This window comes from Phoxinus phoxinus, assembly GCF_949152265.1.
Source record: "Phoxinus phoxinus genome assembly, chromosome: 8".
Classification (NCBI taxonomy): domain Eukaryota; kingdom Metazoa; phylum Chordata; class Actinopteri; order Cypriniformes; family Leuciscidae; genus Phoxinus; species Phoxinus phoxinus.
Window position 1 is genome coordinate 680,783 of NC_136883.1, and position 19,422 is coordinate 700,204.

Below are 19,422 nucleotides of genomic sequence, written 5' to 3' on the forward strand. Positions count from 1 at the left end.
TGTCTCAGTCTCAGCTCAGCCTCAGGTCAGCCTCAGGTCAGTCTCAGTCTTGTCTCAGTCTCAGTCTCTGTCTCAGACTCTCGTCTCTTCTCTTTCAGATGTGACCCCGAGTGGGGAGGCGAGTTGTGCGACGAGCCGCTGGTGTCTCTCCCCGTCCAGCTGAAGGACAGTTTCAGTCGAGCCCCGGCGCTCAATCACTGGCACCTGCTGACCGGCGGCAAGATCAGCAGCGTCTGTGGAGCCGTGGCCTCAGGGTCAGCCCTGCACTTCAGCGGGGTAAAGCCCTTTACATCTCTCCATCCCTCAGGCTTTCCCTTCCTCCATCCATCCGTCAATCTCCTTCAGTTTCATTAAATATTAAGTTTCTCACATTCACAGTCCACACAAAATAACTGTGGGCCCTATTTTAACGATCTAACTTAGTGCGTCTGAATCCACTTTTGCTAGTTTAACGACGGGAAAAATGGTGGGCGCCCCCGTCACGTGATCTAAAAGCGTCGTCTCTATTATTTTAATGAGTAATGGGTGTGTTTTGGGCGTGACGTGAAATAAACCAATCAGAGTCTCATCTCCCATCTCCCTTTAAAAGCCAGTTGCGCTCGCGCCATGACGGATTCGCTATTTACATGGCGGAATTTGCAAGCGGAAAGACTGAAGGCTTCTCTAGCGAGGAAACGGATCTGCTCATGTGCAAGGTTAAAGCGCGAGCAGAACATCTACGGGGCAAAGTGTACGTGCGTTTTGGACCCGCCAAAAAAAGCGCCATTGACTTTAGACCAGGATTTTGTTGGTCAACGGCTCAGTCTATTTTAGATTCCTCAAAATAGCAACGGTCCATCAATGCGCCGGAACACACACCTGGTCTCAGAGCAGCGGCCCATGGGTTCACTGATGGTGCAAATGCATTTGCTATTTAAACAATGTGGCGCTGGACGTAAAAAACGATTGCGCCGGGCTGAAACTAGCAGAACACACTTGTGTCTGGCGCTGCATTGCTCCGGGTGTATGATAGGGCCCTATATCTTACAGGGAACATTCTGGCGAGGCTCTCTCAAAGTTATGGACAAGATAGAACATATTTAAAAACTGGATATTTTAATAACATTTTCATAACTTAATGGGAAAGTTATCAAAACGTTGTTTTTGTTAGCTGGGTCATGAAGTGAGAATTTGGCAATTTACCAAATATAGATGAAAACTAAAAACAAAACACAGACTTCAGGAGTAATCCAGCTCCCGCAGTTCAACCGTCAGCGAAGTCCTTATTTTCCTGAAGATTGTGTCCCAGGAGTCTTGTGGATTGCTGCTTGTTTTCCTCTAAGGCTTTTTATAGTTTACTCCATCCATTTTTCATTGTGTCTTTATGAGTTCCGCATCCCTGCTGTCCTTCTCCGTAGGGATGATGTTCTCGAGCGTCACGATGAGGCACAAAATCTCAATTTTACTTTCATCAGAGCGTGAACTCTTCCTGCAGACCGTCGTGTCTCTCAAGAGCCTCGGAGCAACTCCATCTCAGACATCATGAGTTTATTCAGAAAAACTTCACCCTGCCAGCTTTCCATAAACATCTGTCTGTCTAACTGTCTATCTCAAGTCTAGTTTATTCATAGAGCCTTTTACAATCACACTGTACACCGAAGGACGGTCCCAGCTGACAAAAAATATGTTCTAAGAATGTTTTTAATTAAATGTTAAGAATGAACGTTACATTGTATCATTCTTCAAACATTACTGGAATGTTACTTTTGTCCTCTGAATGTTCTGAAACAAACATCAACTAAAACATTTCAACAACAACATTTCATGAAAGATGTATAAACAATGTTTTTATTGTAATGTTTTGAGAACATTATTAAAGACCAGATAATTGTGAACGAACATTCTATTAATGTTAGTGGAAGAACGTTTGATCATAGCTTTGAGAGAACCTTGACCGAACGTGTAGTCCCGGGGCCTACAGCTGGAAATTAGCCGTAGAGGCTAAAGCTGCTCTTTTTGTCAAAAGGTTGTCCACGTCATTATAAACGAATAAACTAAACGTTCCCTGTTGGCTGAGATACAGTCTGTAAAAATACAGATAAATACAGACAGTGTAAAACATCAAATAAAAATATCATTGAGATAAAATCCAGCTCCAAATATCAACAATTAAAAACCATAGAGAGCAAGCACACTGTGTATTCACTGCTGTTGTGTGTCTGATGAAGTGTGTATTCACTGCTGTTGTGTGTCTGATGAAGTGTGTATTCTCTGCTGTTGTGTGTCTGATGAAGTGTGTATTCTCTGCTGTTGTGTGTCTGATGAAGTGTGTATTCACTGCTGTTGTGTGTCTGATGAAGTGTGTATTCTCTGCTGTTGTGTGTCTGATGAAGTGTGTATTCTCTGCTGTTGTGTGTCTGATGAAGTGTGTATTCACTGCTGTTGTGTGTCTGATGAAGTGTGTATTCACTGCTGTTGTGTGTCTGATGAAGTGTGTATTCACTGCTGTGGTGTGTCTGATGAAGTGTGTATTCTCTGCTGTTGTGTGTCTGATGAAGTGTGTATTCTCTGCTGTGGTGTGTCTGATGAAGTGTGTATTCACTGCTGTTGTGTGTCTGATGAAGTGTGTATTCACTGCTGTGGTGTGTCTGATGAAGTGTGTATTCACTGCTGTTGTGTGTCTGATGAAGTGTGTATTCACTGCTGTGGTGTGTCTGATGAAGTGTGTATTCACTGCTGTTGTGTGTCTGATGAAGTGTGTATTCTCTGCTGTGGTGTGTCTGATGAAGTGTGTATTCACTGCTGTTGTGTGTCTGATGAAGTGTGTATTCACTGCTGTTGTGTGTCTGATGAAGTGTGTATTCACTGCTGTTGTGTGTCTGATGAAGTGTGTATTCTCTGCTGTTGTGTGTCTGATGAAGTGTGTATTCACTGCTGTTGTGTGTCTGATGAAGTGTGTATTCTCTGCTGTTGTGTGTCTGATGAAGTGTGTATTCTCTGCTGTTGTGTGTCTGATGAAGTGTGTATTCACTGCTGTTGTGTGTCTGATGAAGTGTGTATTCTCTGCTGTTGTGTGTCTGATGAAGTGTGTATTCACTGCTGTTGTGTGTCTGATGAAGTGTGTATTCACTGCTGTTGTGTGTCTGATGAAGTGTGTATTCTCTGCTGTTGTGTGTCTGATGAAGTGTGTATTCACTGCTGTGGTGTGTCTGATGAAGTGTGTATTCACTGCTGTTGTGTGTCTGATGAAGTGTGTATTCTCTGCTGTTGTGTGTCTGATGAAGTGTGTATTCTCTGCTGTTGTGTGTCTGATGAAGTGTGTATTCACTGCTGTGGTGTGTCTGATGAAGTGTGTATTCTCTGCTGTTGTGTGTCTGATGAAGTTTGTATTCACTGCTGTTGTGTGTCTGATGAAGTGTGTATTCACTGCTGTGGTGTGTCTGATGAAGTGTGTATTCACTGCTGTTGTGTGTCTGATGAAGTGTGTATTCTCTGCTGTTGTGTGTCTGATGAAGTGTGTATTCTCTGCTGTTGTGTGTCTGATGAAGTGTGTATTCTCTGCTGTTGTGTGTCTGATGAAGTGTGTATTCTCTGCTGTTGTGTGTCTGATGAAGTGTGTATTCTCTGCTGTTGTGTGTCTGATGAAGTGTGTATTCACTGCTGTGGTGTGTCTGATGAAGTGTGTATTCACTGCTGTTGTGTGTCTGATGAAGTGTGTATTCACTGCTGTTGTGTGTCTGATGAAGTGTGTATTCACTGCTGTTGTGTGTCTGATGAAGTGTGTATTCTCTGCTGTTGTGTGTCTGATGAAGTGTGTATTCACTGCTGTTGTGTGTCTGATGAAGTGTGTATTCTCTGCTGTTGTGTGTCTGATGAAGTGTGTATTCTCTGCTGTTGTGTGTCTGATGAAGTGTGTATTCACTGCTGTTGTGTGTCTGATGAAGTGTGTATTCACTGCTGTTGTGTGTCTGATGAAGTGTGTATTCACTGCTGTTGTGTGTCTGATGAAGTGTGTATTCACTGCTGTTGTGTGTCTGATGAAGTGTGTATTCTCTGCTGTTGTGTGTCTGATGAAGTGTGTATTCACTGCTGTTGTGTGTCTGATGAAGTGTGTATTCTCTGCTGTTGTGTGTCTGATGAAGTGTGTATTCTCTGCTGTTGTGTGTCTGATGAAGTGTGTATTCTCTGCTGTTGTGTGTCTGATGAAGTGTGTATTCACTGCTGTTGTGTGTCTGATGAAGTGTGTATTCACTGCTGTTGTGTGTCTGATGAAGTGTGTATTCTCTGCTGTTGTGTGTCTGATGAAGTGTGTATTCACTGCTGTTGTGTGTCTGATGAAGTGTGTATTCTCTGCTGTTGTGTGTCTGATGAAGTGTGTATTCACTGCTGTTGTGTGTCTGATGAAGTGTGTATTCACTGCTGTTGTGTGTCTGATGGCCAGAGCTGCTCTCGTCAGCTGGTGACGGTGGATCTGAATCTGACCAGTGCTGAGTTCATCCAGTTCTACTTCATGTACGGCTGTATGATCGCGCCCAGCGGCCGGAACCAGGGCGTTCTGCTGGAGTTCAGTGGGAACGCTGGGATCAGCTGGAGTCTGCTGACCGAGATCTTCTACGACCAGTACAGCAAGCCTGAGTGAGTCTTGATCTCCATTCTTAAAACCCCAAGCTCAGTGTTGATCTCTGTCTTACTCACTGATTTAAATGGAAACTTAATAAGCTCATATGCCAAAAGTTCAGCGCACTTCTGCTTGAGAGAGTTCCCTATCAAAAGCTACAATCGATGCTGCGCTGCTTAGCGCATTGGGAACGTCTTTAATCGTGACCCGATGTGAATATAGTATGTAAACACGTCGATGGAATTGACCCAAAGTAATATAGCCTCGGTCGGTGACGTCATTGGCACACACCCGCGACACGAGGCTATAATTAGATGAGTCACAGGTGCATCGTCAGGTCTTTTGTCTTCAGAGACCTCTGTCAGTTTGGTGTGCAAGCATTTATCTCCTCTCTATCTACTACAGATCTTTGTTAGGACTTATTTAGTCTATCACTGGCAGTGTGCAGATTTATTTAGTCTATCACTGGCAGTGTGCAGATTTGATCTTTCTCATCTCTCAACAATCTAAAAAGATTTTAGAAAAAGTAAAAAAGAGAAAGAGAAATGAGTCAACAGAGTAAGCGCTGTGTCCCTCCATGTTCTCGTCCTATGTCATCGTGGGGCTCCTGAATGGATTTGGCTGACGAGCAAGAGACGGGTCCGCCCCTTTCGCTTGCTCGCTCACCAGATCCACAAGCACCCGGTGCTTCTTCGGCTCATGCAGGGGACGATGAGGAATCTCTTGGGTCTACGGACTTCGAGCAGCCAACCTCTGAGAGTTCCTCGCACGACGATAAATCCATCGAGGAATTACTCGAGGTGGTTACTCGCACGGTGGCCAGATTACAGCTTGACTGGGCTCGCGAACAAGAGACCCCCAAATGCAGTAAGCTTGAGGATAGGTTTCTGTCCGGTGGCAGGGGGGAGGGACCTCAACATCAGTCTCCCCTCTTCTTCGAGGACCTCCATGATGATCTAAGTCATGGAGAAAACCATATACCTCTCGTGTTTTTGTTCCCTCGACGTCGACCTTTTCGACTATCGTGGGTTCGTAGGCGCGGGGGTATGCGGAGATGCCTCAGGTTGAAGAGACGCTCTCGCCTGGGTCTACATCTTCGCTAAAGAGACCTACCCTCCCCACGAAGCCGTTCAGAACAACATCAGCTCTCGTGGGTAAAGCTGCAGGTCAGGCTGGTGCTGCGCTGCACATAATGGCTGTGTTACAGGCATACCAGGCTGACCTCTTGAAGGACTTGAGTGCAGGCACTTTCTCCCTCTAGCCTGTTTGGCGACTCGGTCAACACAGAAGTCACTAGGTTCAGAGAGGTTAAGAAACATGAGGAGGCGTTTGTTCAGTTCCTTCCTCGCCGCACTCAAGGGGAGGGGCCATCGGCCACCCGACCTCTCCCCGGTCCTTCAAGACCTAGGACAGGCTCATCGCGCTCAGCAACCTCCCAAGCCAGACCTCAGGACAATCATCAACAGAAAGAAGATGATTGTCAGTACCCCCAGTCTGGTGGGTGTAGCCCCCGCGGGACGGGAAGCACATTATATCTGACCGCCCCTCCTCGTTACCCCCACGAAACCTCTCCATCCCCGCCACCTCTGGTGCTTCGGGGGGCAGCGGTTTCCAGCAAAATGTTAGATGTTCCGTTGCTTCCTGCTTTCATCCAGGACACGGAACATCTAACATCCCCTCAAAAGAAAGTATTAAAGTTGATACCACTATCAGAAAGTCTGTCAGCGTGGAAACTTCTGCCAGGCGTTTCTGCTTGGGTATTAAGCACAGTAAAAATAGGATACAGAATCCAATTTATTTATCGTCCTCTGCGGTTCAACACCGTGGTCTCCACTTCCGTGAGACCGGAGCTGATGCATGTACGGTCACAAGAGCTACAAACTCTTCTGAGCAAAGAGGCCATAGAACATGTTCCTCTTCCAGAGAGGGAGCCGGGCTATTACAGCAGATACTTCCTGGTTCCCAAGAAGGATGGGGGGTTGCGTCCAATCTTAGATCTTCGAGGCTTAAACCGCACAGTCAAAGCGCTCAAGTTCAAGATTTTAACGTTCAAGGTGGTCGTGTCGCAAATTCAGCATCACGATTGGTTCGTCACGATCTATCTGAAGGACGCATATTTTCACATACAAATATTGCCACAACACAGGAAGTTCCTGAGGTTCGCTTTCGGGGGCGAAGCATACCAATTTCGGGTTCTTCCATTCGGCCTAGCCTTGTCACACCGCACGTACACAAAATGCATGGATGCAGCTCTGGCTCCACTAAGACTCCAGGGCATTCTCATTTTGAATTACATAGACGACTGGCTAATACTAGCACAATCGCAAAAGATGGCGGTTCAACACAAAGACATCATGCTAGCTCACATAGTTTCTCTAGGGTTGAGACTCAACACCAAGAAAAGTGTTCTTTCTCCTGCCCAGAGAACGACTTATCTCGGGATCAATTGGGATTCGATCACGATGCGGGCACAATTGTCTCCCGCTCGAATCGAGACCATTCAGCTAACTATGAGCATCTTGGGATGGGCCAAGATTGCACTGTTCGTCAGTACCAAAAATGTTTAGGTTTCATGGCCTCAGCATCCACTGTGATTCCTTTGGAGCTGTTGCACATGATACCGTTTCAGTTGTGGCTAAAGGCCAGGGGATTTCATCCAAGGGCCAATCCTCAAAGGCAAATAAAAGTGACGCGCAGAGGGCTTCGTACACTATCTCTGTGGCTCAGACCCCGGTTCCTTGCCTTGGGTCCCACTCTGGGGATGCCTTGTCATCGCAGATTGCTAATGACAGACGCCTCCCTGATGGGCTGGGGAGCGGTCTTAAGTGGTCGTCCAGCTCAAGGGGAATGGGAGGGTCATCAGCTCGATTGGCACATCAACTAGCCAGAGTTCGCCAGCAAGGGTCTTGCCTCTTACTGATAGCGGCGCATTGGCCGAACAGAGTATGGTTCTCGGGGATAATACCTCTCCTCGACGGCTCGCCATGGGCGATTCCGAAAAGGCGGGACCTTCTGTCCCAGGCGGAGGGTACGATATTCCATTCCAGGCCCGACCTGTGGAACCTTCATGTTTGGCCCCTGATGGGTACCAACTGAGGGGCACTGGGCTTTTGCCTGCCGTTATTGAGACCATTCTAATGCTAGGGCCTCCTCCACTAGAAAGAGTTATGCCAACAAATGTGGTGTTTTTGAAAGGTGGTGTGTTGTGCAGATCCGGTATCTATAGCATAATTTAACATTTGGTTTCTTTTCCAACCATTGAAGGAACATCTCCCACAAATAATTAATAAATTAATAATAAAAAACAGATCTCCACAGGTTTGTGAATGTGATGTGATGTTGTATGATGTGATCTCCGCAGGTTTGTGAATGTGATGTGATGTTGTATGATGTGTTCTCCGCAGGTTTGTGAATGTGATGTTGTATGATGTGTTCTCCGCAGGTTTGTGAATGTGATGTTGTATGATGTGTTCTCCGCAGGTTTGTGAATGTGATGTTGTATGATGTGTTCTCCGCAGGTTTGTGAATGTGATGTTGTATGATGTGTTCTCCGCAGGTTTGTGAATGTTCTGCTTCCGGCTGAGGCTCGGGTGGAGGGCGTCCGGATCCGCTGGTGGCAGCCTCAGCACGACGGGGCCGACCGCAGCGACTGGGCTCTGGATAATGTGCTGATCTCCGGCTCAGACGCTCACGCTCAGATCTCAGACACGTTTGGAGGAGTAGCTCTGCCCAGTCACGAGCGAGCGCCGGCCGACGGCACAGACACCAGCGCTACACCCCCTCATGAGGAGACCATCGGTACGAAACATGTCAGATTACTCTGGAGGACAGAGAGGTTCCTCACGGGTGTTTGGACATCTCTGATCTAGATGACAGAGAGGTTAACTCCTGCTGGGGGGACGAGAGCTTGCTCATGCTCAAACAGCAAAGATTGTGGAAAAAGCAGAATAGCTCATCTTTAAATGACTTGTTGATCTAAATGAGTTGTACATGAGCAGGTCGCGGGGTCACAGGGTCACAGGGTCACAGGGTCACGGGGCGTAACTCTCACTTCTTCTCTGTAGACAGCACTCATGTTCACTTGAATCTGTTTCCTTTCAGTGAGTGATCACTGGCTGTTTTCTGAAGACTGCTCCGTCAAGCGCTTCTGCAGTTCTCCAGACGGAGTCATGGTGTGCGGAAACACTGACGGACAGGAAGTTTACGCCGTCACACACGACATACTTCCTGCCAAAGGCTGGGTCATGCAGTTCAAGGTAAACGCTCACTAACACACACCTGCTGTCGTTGGTGTATCCGTGTAATAAGCGGGATAATGTACATCCAGCCGTCTCAGAATAAACCCCTTCAGGTGTGTGTGTTTGTGTGTGTGTGCGTGCGTGCGTGTGTGTGTGTGGATGCGTGTGTGTTATCTCAGAATAAACCCCTTCAGGTGTGTGTGTGTGTGTGTGTGGATGCGTGTGTGTTATCTCAGAATAAACCCCTTCAGGTGTGTGTGTTTGTGTGTGTGTGCGTGCGTGCGTGTGTGTGTGTGGATGCGTGTGTGTTATCTCAGAATAAACCCCTTCAGGTGTGTGTGTGTGTGTGTGTGTGTGTGTGTGTGTGTGTGTGTGTGTGTGTGTGTGTGTGTCATCTCAGAATAAACCCCTTCAGGCTGATGAAGACCTGATTCTGATCACCCTGTCGGGTTTATTCTGAGGTAACAACCGGCTGGATGTACATTATCTCTTACTTATAGATGAGAAACATGCCTAAGCTGACGAGTATTGACAGTGGTTGTGTGATGTTGTGTTGTGTGATGTTGTGTTGTGTGATGTTGTGTTGTGTGATGTTATGTTGTGTTGTGTGATGTTGTGTTGTGTGATGTTGTGTTGTGTGTTGTGTTGTGTGATGTTGTGTTGTGTTGTGTGTCAGATTGCGGTGGGCTGCAGTGCGCCGGAGAAGCCTGCGGAGAGACAGGTTCACGTTCAGTACTCGGTGAACTTCGGCGTGAGCTGGAAGTACCTGGTGCCTCAGTGTTTGCCGGCGGACCCGCGCTGTGCAGGACAGGTGTCCCAGCCGTCGGTGTTCTTCCCTGCCGACGGGTGGAGGCGAGCCGTCTATCCTCTGCCCGACAGCCTCGCAGACACGTGAGATACTTTTCATTTTGGATTTGGATCTCCTGTATAATTATTTTTTTAATTATTTGTATTTTATTGTTTCCTTTGATGCTATTATGAATGTAATAGATAATAGGTGAATTCATTGTGATCCTCTATATGTGTGTGTTGTTATAGAACGGTGCGCTTCCGCTTCTATCAGATGCACTCGGATCTGCAGTGGGCGCTGGAGAACTTCTACATCGGCCCTGCGTGTGAGAAACACTGTGGAGGTCATGGAGACTGTCTGGACCAGCAGTGCCTGTGTGACCCGGGCTTCTCTGGGCCCAGCTGTTACGCCAGTGCCACACTGAAGGTACACCACACACACACACGCACACACACCATCACAGACACCACACACACGCACACACACCATCACAGATACCACACACACCATCACACACTATCTCACACACCTCACTCTCTCGCTGTCCCCCGCAGGCGTCGCTGAAGGAGCGCTTCGAGTGGGTCGGGGCCCGCGGGCCGCAGTGGCAGGCGCTGGAGGGCGGGTCTCCCTGTACGGACTGTGGGGTTCTGGTGGAGGGAACGGCTCTGTACTTCAGCGGGGCCGGGGCCCGACAGGCCGTCACCAGAGATCTGGACCTGCGCGGGGCGAAGTAACTACAAACAAACTACACACGTCACACACACATAACATTCTCGGCCCTATTTTAACAATCTAAGTGCATGGTCTAAAGCGCACGGCGCAAGTGCAAATCCACTTTTGCTAGTTTAACGACAGGAAAAATGGACGGCGCTCCCGGCGCATGGTCTAAAATGGTCGTCTCTATTCTCTTAATGAGTAATGGGTGTCCCGTTTTTTGAGGTCCGTTCTTCTGTCACGGTGTGGTGTAGGTAGAAGATAGGCGAACAGGCAAAGAGCTCCAATACAAACGTTTACTTAAATTAAACTCACACAGGTACAGGGATCATGGGTTGAAGGTACACTCGCACTAGGTTCAATGAAACATAGACGAGAACGGACCAAGACAGAGGGAGAACACAGGGTATAAATGCATGGGCAAACAAATGGAGATGACGAGTGAATAACAAGGAACAGGTGAATGAAATGACTAATCAACAGACTGGGGAAAACTGATCACAGGACTAAACCAAAATGCTGCGCCATTGACTTTAGGCCAGGATTTTGTTGGTCAACGGCTCAGTCTATTTTAGTTTCCTCAAAATAGCAACGGTCCATCAATGCGCCGGAACACACACCTGGTCTCAGAGCAGCGGCCCATTGGTGCACTGATGGTGCAAATGCATTTGCTATTTAAACAACTAGCGCAGGACGTAAAAAATACTGCGTCAGGCTGAAACTAGCAGAACACACTTGCGCTGGGTGTAGGATAGGCCCACTGTATATCAGTCTCACATACATCAACAGCTTCTTCTGACGGCCTCAGATCTCAGAGAGATGCTGTGATGCTGACCTGTGTAGACACTACACGTTATGCTTTACAGAACGTTCCCAACACACTCCTGTTGTGGTTAGACAGGAAAGTTTTCTTTACGGAAGTAGGATACATTTCCCCCTAGAATGTTCATGAAGCAGAGCACATCAATAATGAATAAACAATAAGCAAACAAATCTCCGTTAACCTCAGGCTCTCTTCAGTGTGAGCCGGGAACAACTAAATGACTTTTACTTGTAAATGACTTTCTGTGGAAGACAGACTTTCTGTGACTCATGCAGATATACCGTATTAAAGGAAAACAAAGCCACACATTTATGAGGCTTTTATGCTTTTCACTTAATCCTGGTTTAAAATGTTCAGCTATAAAGTTAGATTTATTTATGATTATTATAATCAAGTCTGATCTAACTTCTACATTGTATTTAATGCTGTATTACGCTAATGTCAGCCATGTAATTCTGCAATATTTAGTTTATGATTATGAAAAATTTAACATTTAAAGCTAGATTAAAATTAAAAAAAGGTTTGTTTAAAACCTCAAAAAATAATTAGGGAATGTTTATTACAAAACAAAAAAATTCCTGGAATGTTCTGTAAATGTTATTTTATGTTTGTAATAAAAAAAAATTAAAACATTTATAGATTGTGATTATTTTGGTTACCAAGTACACATTACTGCATGTGTTTTACTGCAATGGGAATGTTGTGTGTTTGCCGTGTTCATGTTTCTGGGTCTGTAAGAGGCAGTCACTGCAAGTGTATTCTCTTATTAATAACATGTTCCTGTTCCAGATTTGTGGAGTATTGGGCTAAAATCGGCAGTGAGGAGAATGTTACGCTGTGTCATCGCCCAACCTGTCGGAAAGAGGGCGTCTTGTTGGATTATTCTATTGATGGAGGTATGTTTCATTCGTAAAAACACAAACACACAATAATTCTCATATTCACTTTTATCAAAGAGGCCATATTATGCCCTTCCTCAAAGCCTTTAGTTCCTGTCTCTATGAAGCCCCTCCTTCTGAAAAGTACACTGTGCTCTGATTGGTCGGCTGGAGCAGTGTGTTGTGATTGGTCGAGCGCTTCGAGTGTGTTTGGGAAATGTCCCGCCCCTTACCATAACCGCCAGTTTAACACACTACTAACTAACTTAACCAGGCCCCGCCCCTTTATATTGTGTATATTGTGAATATTGTGACGTGTTTGTTTCCGGAAGAAACTCGAGACTACAATGGAGGCGTTTCAGGAGCTCAGAAACACTGACACTGATATAGAGAATAAATCAAACAGCAACACTACTCACTGAAGACAGATTTATGATGTCCTCATGTCCTCTTTGTAAGGTGTGTCCTGGACGCTGCTCCATGAGATGGACTATCAGAAGTACGTGTCGGTGAGGAGAGATTACATCGTGCTGCCGGAGAGAGCTCTGAGCAACGGCACGCGTCTGCGCTGGTGGCAGCCGTTCTCTCTACGCTCCGGCCTGGTCCGGCCCAGTTCTGACCGAGCTCAGTGGGCTTTAGACAACATCCTCGCGGGAGGGTCCGACATCAACCCCAGCTCCCTGCTGGACACCTTCGATGACGGTCAGTCGGCATGTGGTATTCCACTAGTGTCCTGAAGTTAATCTCTCCACATTCTTTGTTCAAGTTCCCTCACAGTCCTGATAGGGCCACAGTCCTGATACACCTCAGTATTCTTGATGATTCACACATACAGCTTTCTTACGCAAAACATGTCTTACAAAATTTAAATCAATATATTGTTTTATGTGAATGATTGGGCAGGATGATTTTCACATCGCTTTGAAGCAAAAACTCTAAGACTGCATGATATAATTTTCAAAAGTCTTGTGAACAAATAATCAGTATGGGTTTTATGGCCTTATTTCATTTTGTTTTGTTTTTCACAAACCACGCATAAACGTAATTTTCTCAAAACTAAAATGTTTTACATACATGCTGCTCACATGAGATTGTAGCAGAGTTTGTGCTGAATCCAGTGTAATCGCTTACGCCATGAGAATGTCACAAGCAACAGAAATGAGCACAGATGTCAGAGCATGTCAGAACACCTCAGACGCAGAGGGTTAACTCAGTGACCCTAGAGTCGTGAGATGCATGTTTCGTAACGTGATGTTGTCGTTCCTCAGAGGGCGTCTCTCACGAGGAGAGCTGGAGCTTCTATCCCAACGCTGTTCGCACGGCCGGCTTCTGCGGGAACCCCTCGTTCCACTTATACTGGCCCAACAAGAACCAAGACGGCTCACACAACATCCTGGCAACCCGTGAGCTCATCGTTCAGCCTGGATACATCTTACAGTTCAAGGTTCCAGCTCAAGATGATTGATGTCACTCAGGTTTCTCGTATAAACACACACATATGTGCAGTGACACGGGTCTTTGTCCACTTCAGATCGTGGTCGGCTGTGAGGCAGACAGATGTGATGACCACCATTCAGTGCTTCTACAGTACAGGAAGGATGCCAGGTGAGTGTGTGTGTGTGTGTGTGTGTGTGTGTGTGTGTGTGTGTGTGTGCGTGTGTGTGTGTGTGTGTGTGTGTGTGTGTGTGTGTGTGTGTCTGTGTGTGTGTGTGTGTGTGTGTGTGTGTGTTCTCAGAGTAATGGACTAACGTTATTCCAGCAACGTTAACAGAACATTCATTCAAAGTTATCTGTTGTCTTTAATAATGTCTCAAAACATCAGCACAAAAACATTATTTATACATTTTTCATCTAACATTTTTTAAATGTTGCTACTTGTTTCAGAACGTTCAGAGAACATTCAAAAGTAACGTTCCCATATAGTTTGAAGGATAATAAAAATTAAATGTTCCCTTAACAGTGCTGTATGTAACCTTTTGTCTGTACTAAAGCATAAAAATACCATAATATGTTTGCAGATATTTAGGAAACATGATGAGTTCACATACTCGTTTCTCTGCAACGTTACAGTGACTCCGCCCTCTGCCAATTTACCCAATAGTGTTTCGACACCCAGGGTTGCCAGTCGGCAGAAACAACCCTATCCAATCAGTTCCCGTTTCAAACCGCCAGCTGTCAATCTTACACTGCAGTTGTTTGTAAAACGTTTTGTTCATTTTTTTAAAGATGTTTTGTACATTCAGAGATCATTCTGAAATAATATTTCCACAGCTTAATGGGAACGTTGGCTAACTGCAGGGTTATTCCAGTTTGCAGCCATTGTTATTTCCATTTTGCACGTGTGTCTGTGTACAGTGTAGAAATAGAAAGTAAGTGGTAATATGTTGTCTTCCACAGGTCAGACATGTGGCAGTTAGTCCAGTCCGCCTGTCTCCCGTCATCCGTCAACAACATGGGCTGCTCACCTTTCCAGTTCCACGAGTCCACGATCTACAGTCCGGTCAACAGTTCGGCATGGACCAGAGTCACCATTCAGCTGCCTGACCATGTGTCCTCCGGGTACGGCTTATTGGTTCCCCTATAAATGATCCCTTTCACGCCCTTCTTCAGAGTCTTTATTTGATGTGTGTGTGTGTGTGTGTGTGTTCAGTGCGACTCAGTTCCGCTGGATTCAGCACGAGGCGGCCGGCGAGCGCTCCAGCTGGGGTGTGGATCACGTGTACATCGGGGAAGCGTGTCCCGGTCTGTGCAACGGTCACGGGTATTGTACCAGCGGACCCGTCTGCATCTGCGATGAAGGCCATCATGGTGGGTATCACTTTCTCTGACTCCGTGATGTTTCCAGTACGACAGAACCCACAGGACCAGGTCTTGTCTTCCTCAGGTGACGACTGCTCTCTGTCCAGCACTGACCTGCCCAGCTCCATCAAGGATAACTTCGAGTCGGGCTCGGTGTCTCCGGAGAGCTGGAGTGAGATTCAGGGTGGTGGAGTGGGCAGTGGATGCGGTCAGCTTTCTCCTCACGCTCACGGAGACTCGCTGTACTTCAACGGTTGCAAGATGAGACAGGCCATCACTAGACCTCTGGATCTGACCCGCGCCAGGTAGAGCAGAACATCCATCCAAGATCAGTGTTGGGGAAAGATACTTTGAAAACTAATGTGTTACAATATTGCATTACTCCGTTAAAAAGTAACTAATTGCGTTACTTAGTTCCTTTTTTTAGAAAAGTAATGTTACAATATTGAGCTACTCCCTTAAAAAGTAGCTAATTGTGTTACTTTCTTTAGAAAAGTAAGGCGTTACGTTACTTTTGCGTTACTTTTTTTCACCTGGGCTGGGCAAATGTAAAGACCCTTTCACACCAAAAGTGAAATAATAAGCCTCAGACTGAAGGAAATGCAGATTTACTCCTGTACAGTAGTATACATTAAAGTACAGTTGGTACAGTAACTGTAGAGTACAGTAGAGTACAGTAATGTACAGTACAGTAGATGTAGAGTATAGTAGAGTACAGTAGATATAGAGTACAGTAGAGTACAGTAGATGTAGAGTACAGTAATGTACAGTACAGTAGATGTAGAGTATAGTAGAGTACAGTAGATGTAGAGTACAGCAATGTACAGTGTAGTACAGTAAAGTACAGTAGATGTAGAGTACAGTAAAGTACAGTAGATGTAGAGTACAGTAGAGTACAGTAGATGTAGAGTACAGTAATGTACAGTAGATGTAGAGTACAGTAAAGTACAGTAGATGTAGAGTACAGTAGATGTAGAGTACAGTAAAGTACAGTAGATGTAGAGTACAGTAAAGTACAGTAGATGTAGAGTACAGTAGAGTACAGTAGATGTAGAGTACAGTAATGTACAGTACAGTAGACGTGGAGTACAGTAGAGTACAGTAGGTGTAGATTACAGTAGATATAGAGTACAGTAATGTACAGTAGATGTAGAGTACAGCCATGTACAGTAGAGTACAGTAAAGTACAGTAGATGTAGAGAACAGTAAAGTACAGTAGATACAGAGTATAGCAGAGTACAGTAGATGTAGAGTACAGTAGATGTATAGTACAGTTAAGTACAGTAGTGTACAGTAGAGTACAGTAGAGTACAGTAATGTACAGTATAGTACAGTAAAGTACAGTAGATGTAGATTACAGTAAAGTACAGTAGATACAGAGTATAGCAGAGTACAGTAGATGTAGAGTACAGTAGATGTATAGTACAGTTAAGTACAGTAGCGTACAGTAGAGTACAGTAGATGTATAGTACAGTTAAGTACAGTAGGTGTAGAGTACAGTAGAGTACAGTATATGTAGAGTACAGTTAAGTACAGTAGTGTACAGTAGTGTACAAGGCAAGGCAAGGCAAGTTTATTTATATAGCACATTTCATACACAGTGGTAATTCAAAGTGCTTTACATAGAAGAAATAAAAATAAAAATAATTACATAGATAATAAAAGAAATAAGAATAATTAAAACAGTTTAGAAAATAAAATACAGTGCAAACAGTCGGACGAACAGTGGCACAGTGCTCATTCAGTAAATGCAAAGCTAAACAGTGGTAATTCAAAGTGCTTTACATAGAAGAAATTAAAATAATCAAAAGAAATAAGAATAATTAAAACCGTGTCTGAGATGGAAGTGATTGAGCAGGTTTGCGGTGCCACTGGACCTACAATCCAGGGACGTCCTCTGCTGGGGTGGTGTACCACACCAGTATTGCCCCACTGGGCCCCCACAGAGCACGTTTCACTTTTGCTGTTTTAAACAAACAGCGAACCTCTATACTCTCCATAGTATAGATAATCTTCACTCGCCTCGTCGGAGTGAAGCTCTCCCGTTCCCCTTCAAAATCTCTTCCAATCAGACAGCCCTGATAATTAATAATCACCCCTATCTGAGATGGAAGCGATTGAGCAGGTTTGCGGTGCCACTGGACCTAATCCAGGGACGTCCTCTGCTGGGGTGGTGTACCACACCAGTATTGCCCCACTGGGCCCCCACAGAGCACGTTTCACTTTTGCTGTTTTAAACAAACAGCGAACCTCTATACTCTCCATAGTATAGATAATCTTCACTCGCCTCGTCGGAGTGAAGCTCTCCCGTTCCCCTTCAAAATCTCTTCCAATCAGACAGCCCTAAAAATTAATAAAATCTTCCTGAATCACAGTTTGGAAAAAAAAAAAGAAAAAAAAAAAAAAAAAAAAAAAAAAAAAAAATACAGTGCAAACAGTCGGACGTATTTTATATCGACCGGTAGCTATTATAGATCTTTCTTTTAAAAGGATCTTCTTACGACTTACATGCATCAACTTTCTTTTCTCTTTCAATCTTCTTACGACTTGCCATGTATCAACTTTCTATTCTCTTTCAATCTTCTTACCATCTATCAACTTTCTATTCTCTTTCAATCTTCTTACCATCTATCAACTTTCTATTCTCTTTCAATCTTCTTACGACTTGCCATGTATCAACTTTCTTTTCTCTTTCAATCTTCTTACCATCTATCAACTTTCTATTCTCTTTCAATCTTCTTACGACTTGCCATGTATCAACTTTCTTTTCTCTTTCAATCTTCTTACCATCTATCAACTTTCTATTCTCTTTCAATCTTCTTACGACTTGCCATCTATCAACTTTCTATTCTCTTTCAATCTTCTTACGACTTGCCATCTATCAACTTCCTTTTCTCTTTCAATCTTCTTACGACTTGCCATCTATCAACTTCCTTTTCTCTTTCAATCTTCTTACGACTTCCCTGTATCAACTTTCTATTCTCTTTCAATCTTCTTTAATTCTTTAATTCTATCAACTTTCTATTCTCTTTCAATCTTCTTACGACTTCCCTGTATCAACTTTCTTTTCTCTTTCATTTACTTGCACATTCTTTTCACTTTCCTTAGCCCAGCATTCACATTCTTAGCTCTTTCTCAGACTAAAACTTTAATATCGAACAGTGGCACAATGCTCATTCAGTAAATGCAAAGCTAAACAGATGTGTTTTGAGTCTGGATTTGAATGTGGCTACTGTAGGAGCACACCTGATCTCTTCTGGAAGCTGGTTCCAGCTGCGGCTGGCATAATAGCTAAAAGCGGACTCTCCTTGCTTTGAGTGAACCCTTGGTATTTCTAGTTGATGTGATCCTTGTAGATTCAGAATTATTTCTCTTTTCCCCGGTATTGATTCACGGGACGAGACACCAGTTATCTTGCCAAGAAAAATCTTTTATTCTTATATGTCAGGAGAGAAACTTTGAGAAGATGTTGTATTCACGCCAGGTCTATGCGTTTCCGTGTTTCTCTGAAGTGGTACAGTGAAATTCAGCTTATATACATCACAGACAGACTTACAGCTTCCATTTAAGGTAACAAACATGTTGCTTTGAGCTTTTTAAAATTGGAACGTAGCCTATATGTCATCTTCAACATGTCACACTCCACTCCCATATTAAGAACTATCCTTGTTGTTTACTTTGGTGATATGCTTGCATCAGTGGAAACTGTTGTACACTGTACACCCTTAGCAGAATATAGCTTCCCTCTGTCTGACATGTGATCCTCACATCATGCTATCTATAGTTTCTTCATGCATTCAAACACATGCATTTAAACTCCATAAGATAATACAACTGATCATGAATACCAATAAAGAATAATAATACAGATACACACTATTAATACTGAAATTATATTAAAAGATGAAATTTTAGATCTTCATTTCCCTCCACTGGAACTACGGCCGTAAGTTCCACACCATCAATCCCAGGTGGCCAACCTATAGAAGTGATAGTGAGGAGAAGAAATAGCAGACCAAGAAAAAGATAGAAAGGACAGAAGAATAGAAACAGAAAAGAAAAAAACAACAACAAACACAACAAAAACAACAAAGACCCCTTCCCAGGTTATGTTCCCGCATACTATGTGTCATTTAACGTCTATGTGTACGCATTTAAAATGACCCCAAACAACTAAAAAAAGAAAAATTAATAAGTCTTCACCGATGCCTTGACTCGTTAAGTAAGTACTTAACTACTTCAAGTTCCCGGCTCCAAAATAATAAACTAAAATAAACGTTGATGTTAAAGGATCCTATCCCTCGGGGTTGAAAATCAGTAAGCGGGTGTTCATTGTTTGTGAGGTTGTGTTTTGTAAGTAATGTAGCATGTAAAATCTCCTATTTCACACTGTATGTCCCATTCTTGGTTCTATCCATTTGGTTAGAAATAATCAATTTGACAGGTTTGGTACTTTTCCTTCCAGTAACACATATCATGAATTGTATTGCTAACATGAACACAAGAACTCCTACCATAGTCAAAACTATCCAATCCGACCATGATAAATTCCCTAGGATTCGTGTTAGTTTCCTCTCAGACAT

The 19,422-nt window shown here is 44.2% G+C and overlaps 1 protein-coding gene across 4 annotated transcripts in view; it reads left to right on the forward strand.

The window, feature by feature from the left end:
* Positions 1 to 19,422, forward strand: part of reln (reelin) — a 174,577-nt gene that overhangs the window by 133,058 nt on the left and 22,097 nt on the right. For all 4 annotated transcript variants that reach the window (XM_079621465.1, XM_079621464.1, XM_079621466.1 and 1 more), the window contains 14 exons: positions 99 to 276; positions 4,421 to 4,614; positions 8,154 to 8,395; positions 8,699 to 8,853; positions 9,512 to 9,726; positions 9,874 to 10,051; positions 10,180 to 10,355; positions 11,952 to 12,058; positions 12,500 to 12,742; positions 13,309 to 13,484; positions 13,572 to 13,645; positions 14,438 to 14,599; positions 14,691 to 14,848; positions 14,925 to 15,144. In XM_079621465.1, the coding sequence (XP_079477591.1) occupies positions 99 to 276; positions 4,421 to 4,614; positions 8,154 to 8,395; positions 8,699 to 8,853; positions 9,512 to 9,726; positions 9,874 to 10,051; positions 10,180 to 10,355; positions 11,952 to 12,058; positions 12,500 to 12,742; positions 13,309 to 13,484; positions 13,572 to 13,645; positions 14,438 to 14,599; positions 14,691 to 14,848; positions 14,925 to 15,144 (2,478 nt within the window). The remainder of the gene's footprint in view (positions 1 to 98; positions 277 to 4,420; positions 4,615 to 8,153; positions 8,396 to 8,698; positions 8,854 to 9,511; positions 9,727 to 9,873; positions 10,052 to 10,179; positions 10,356 to 11,951; positions 12,059 to 12,499; positions 12,743 to 13,308; positions 13,485 to 13,571; positions 13,646 to 14,437; positions 14,600 to 14,690; positions 14,849 to 14,924; positions 15,145 to 19,422) is intronic.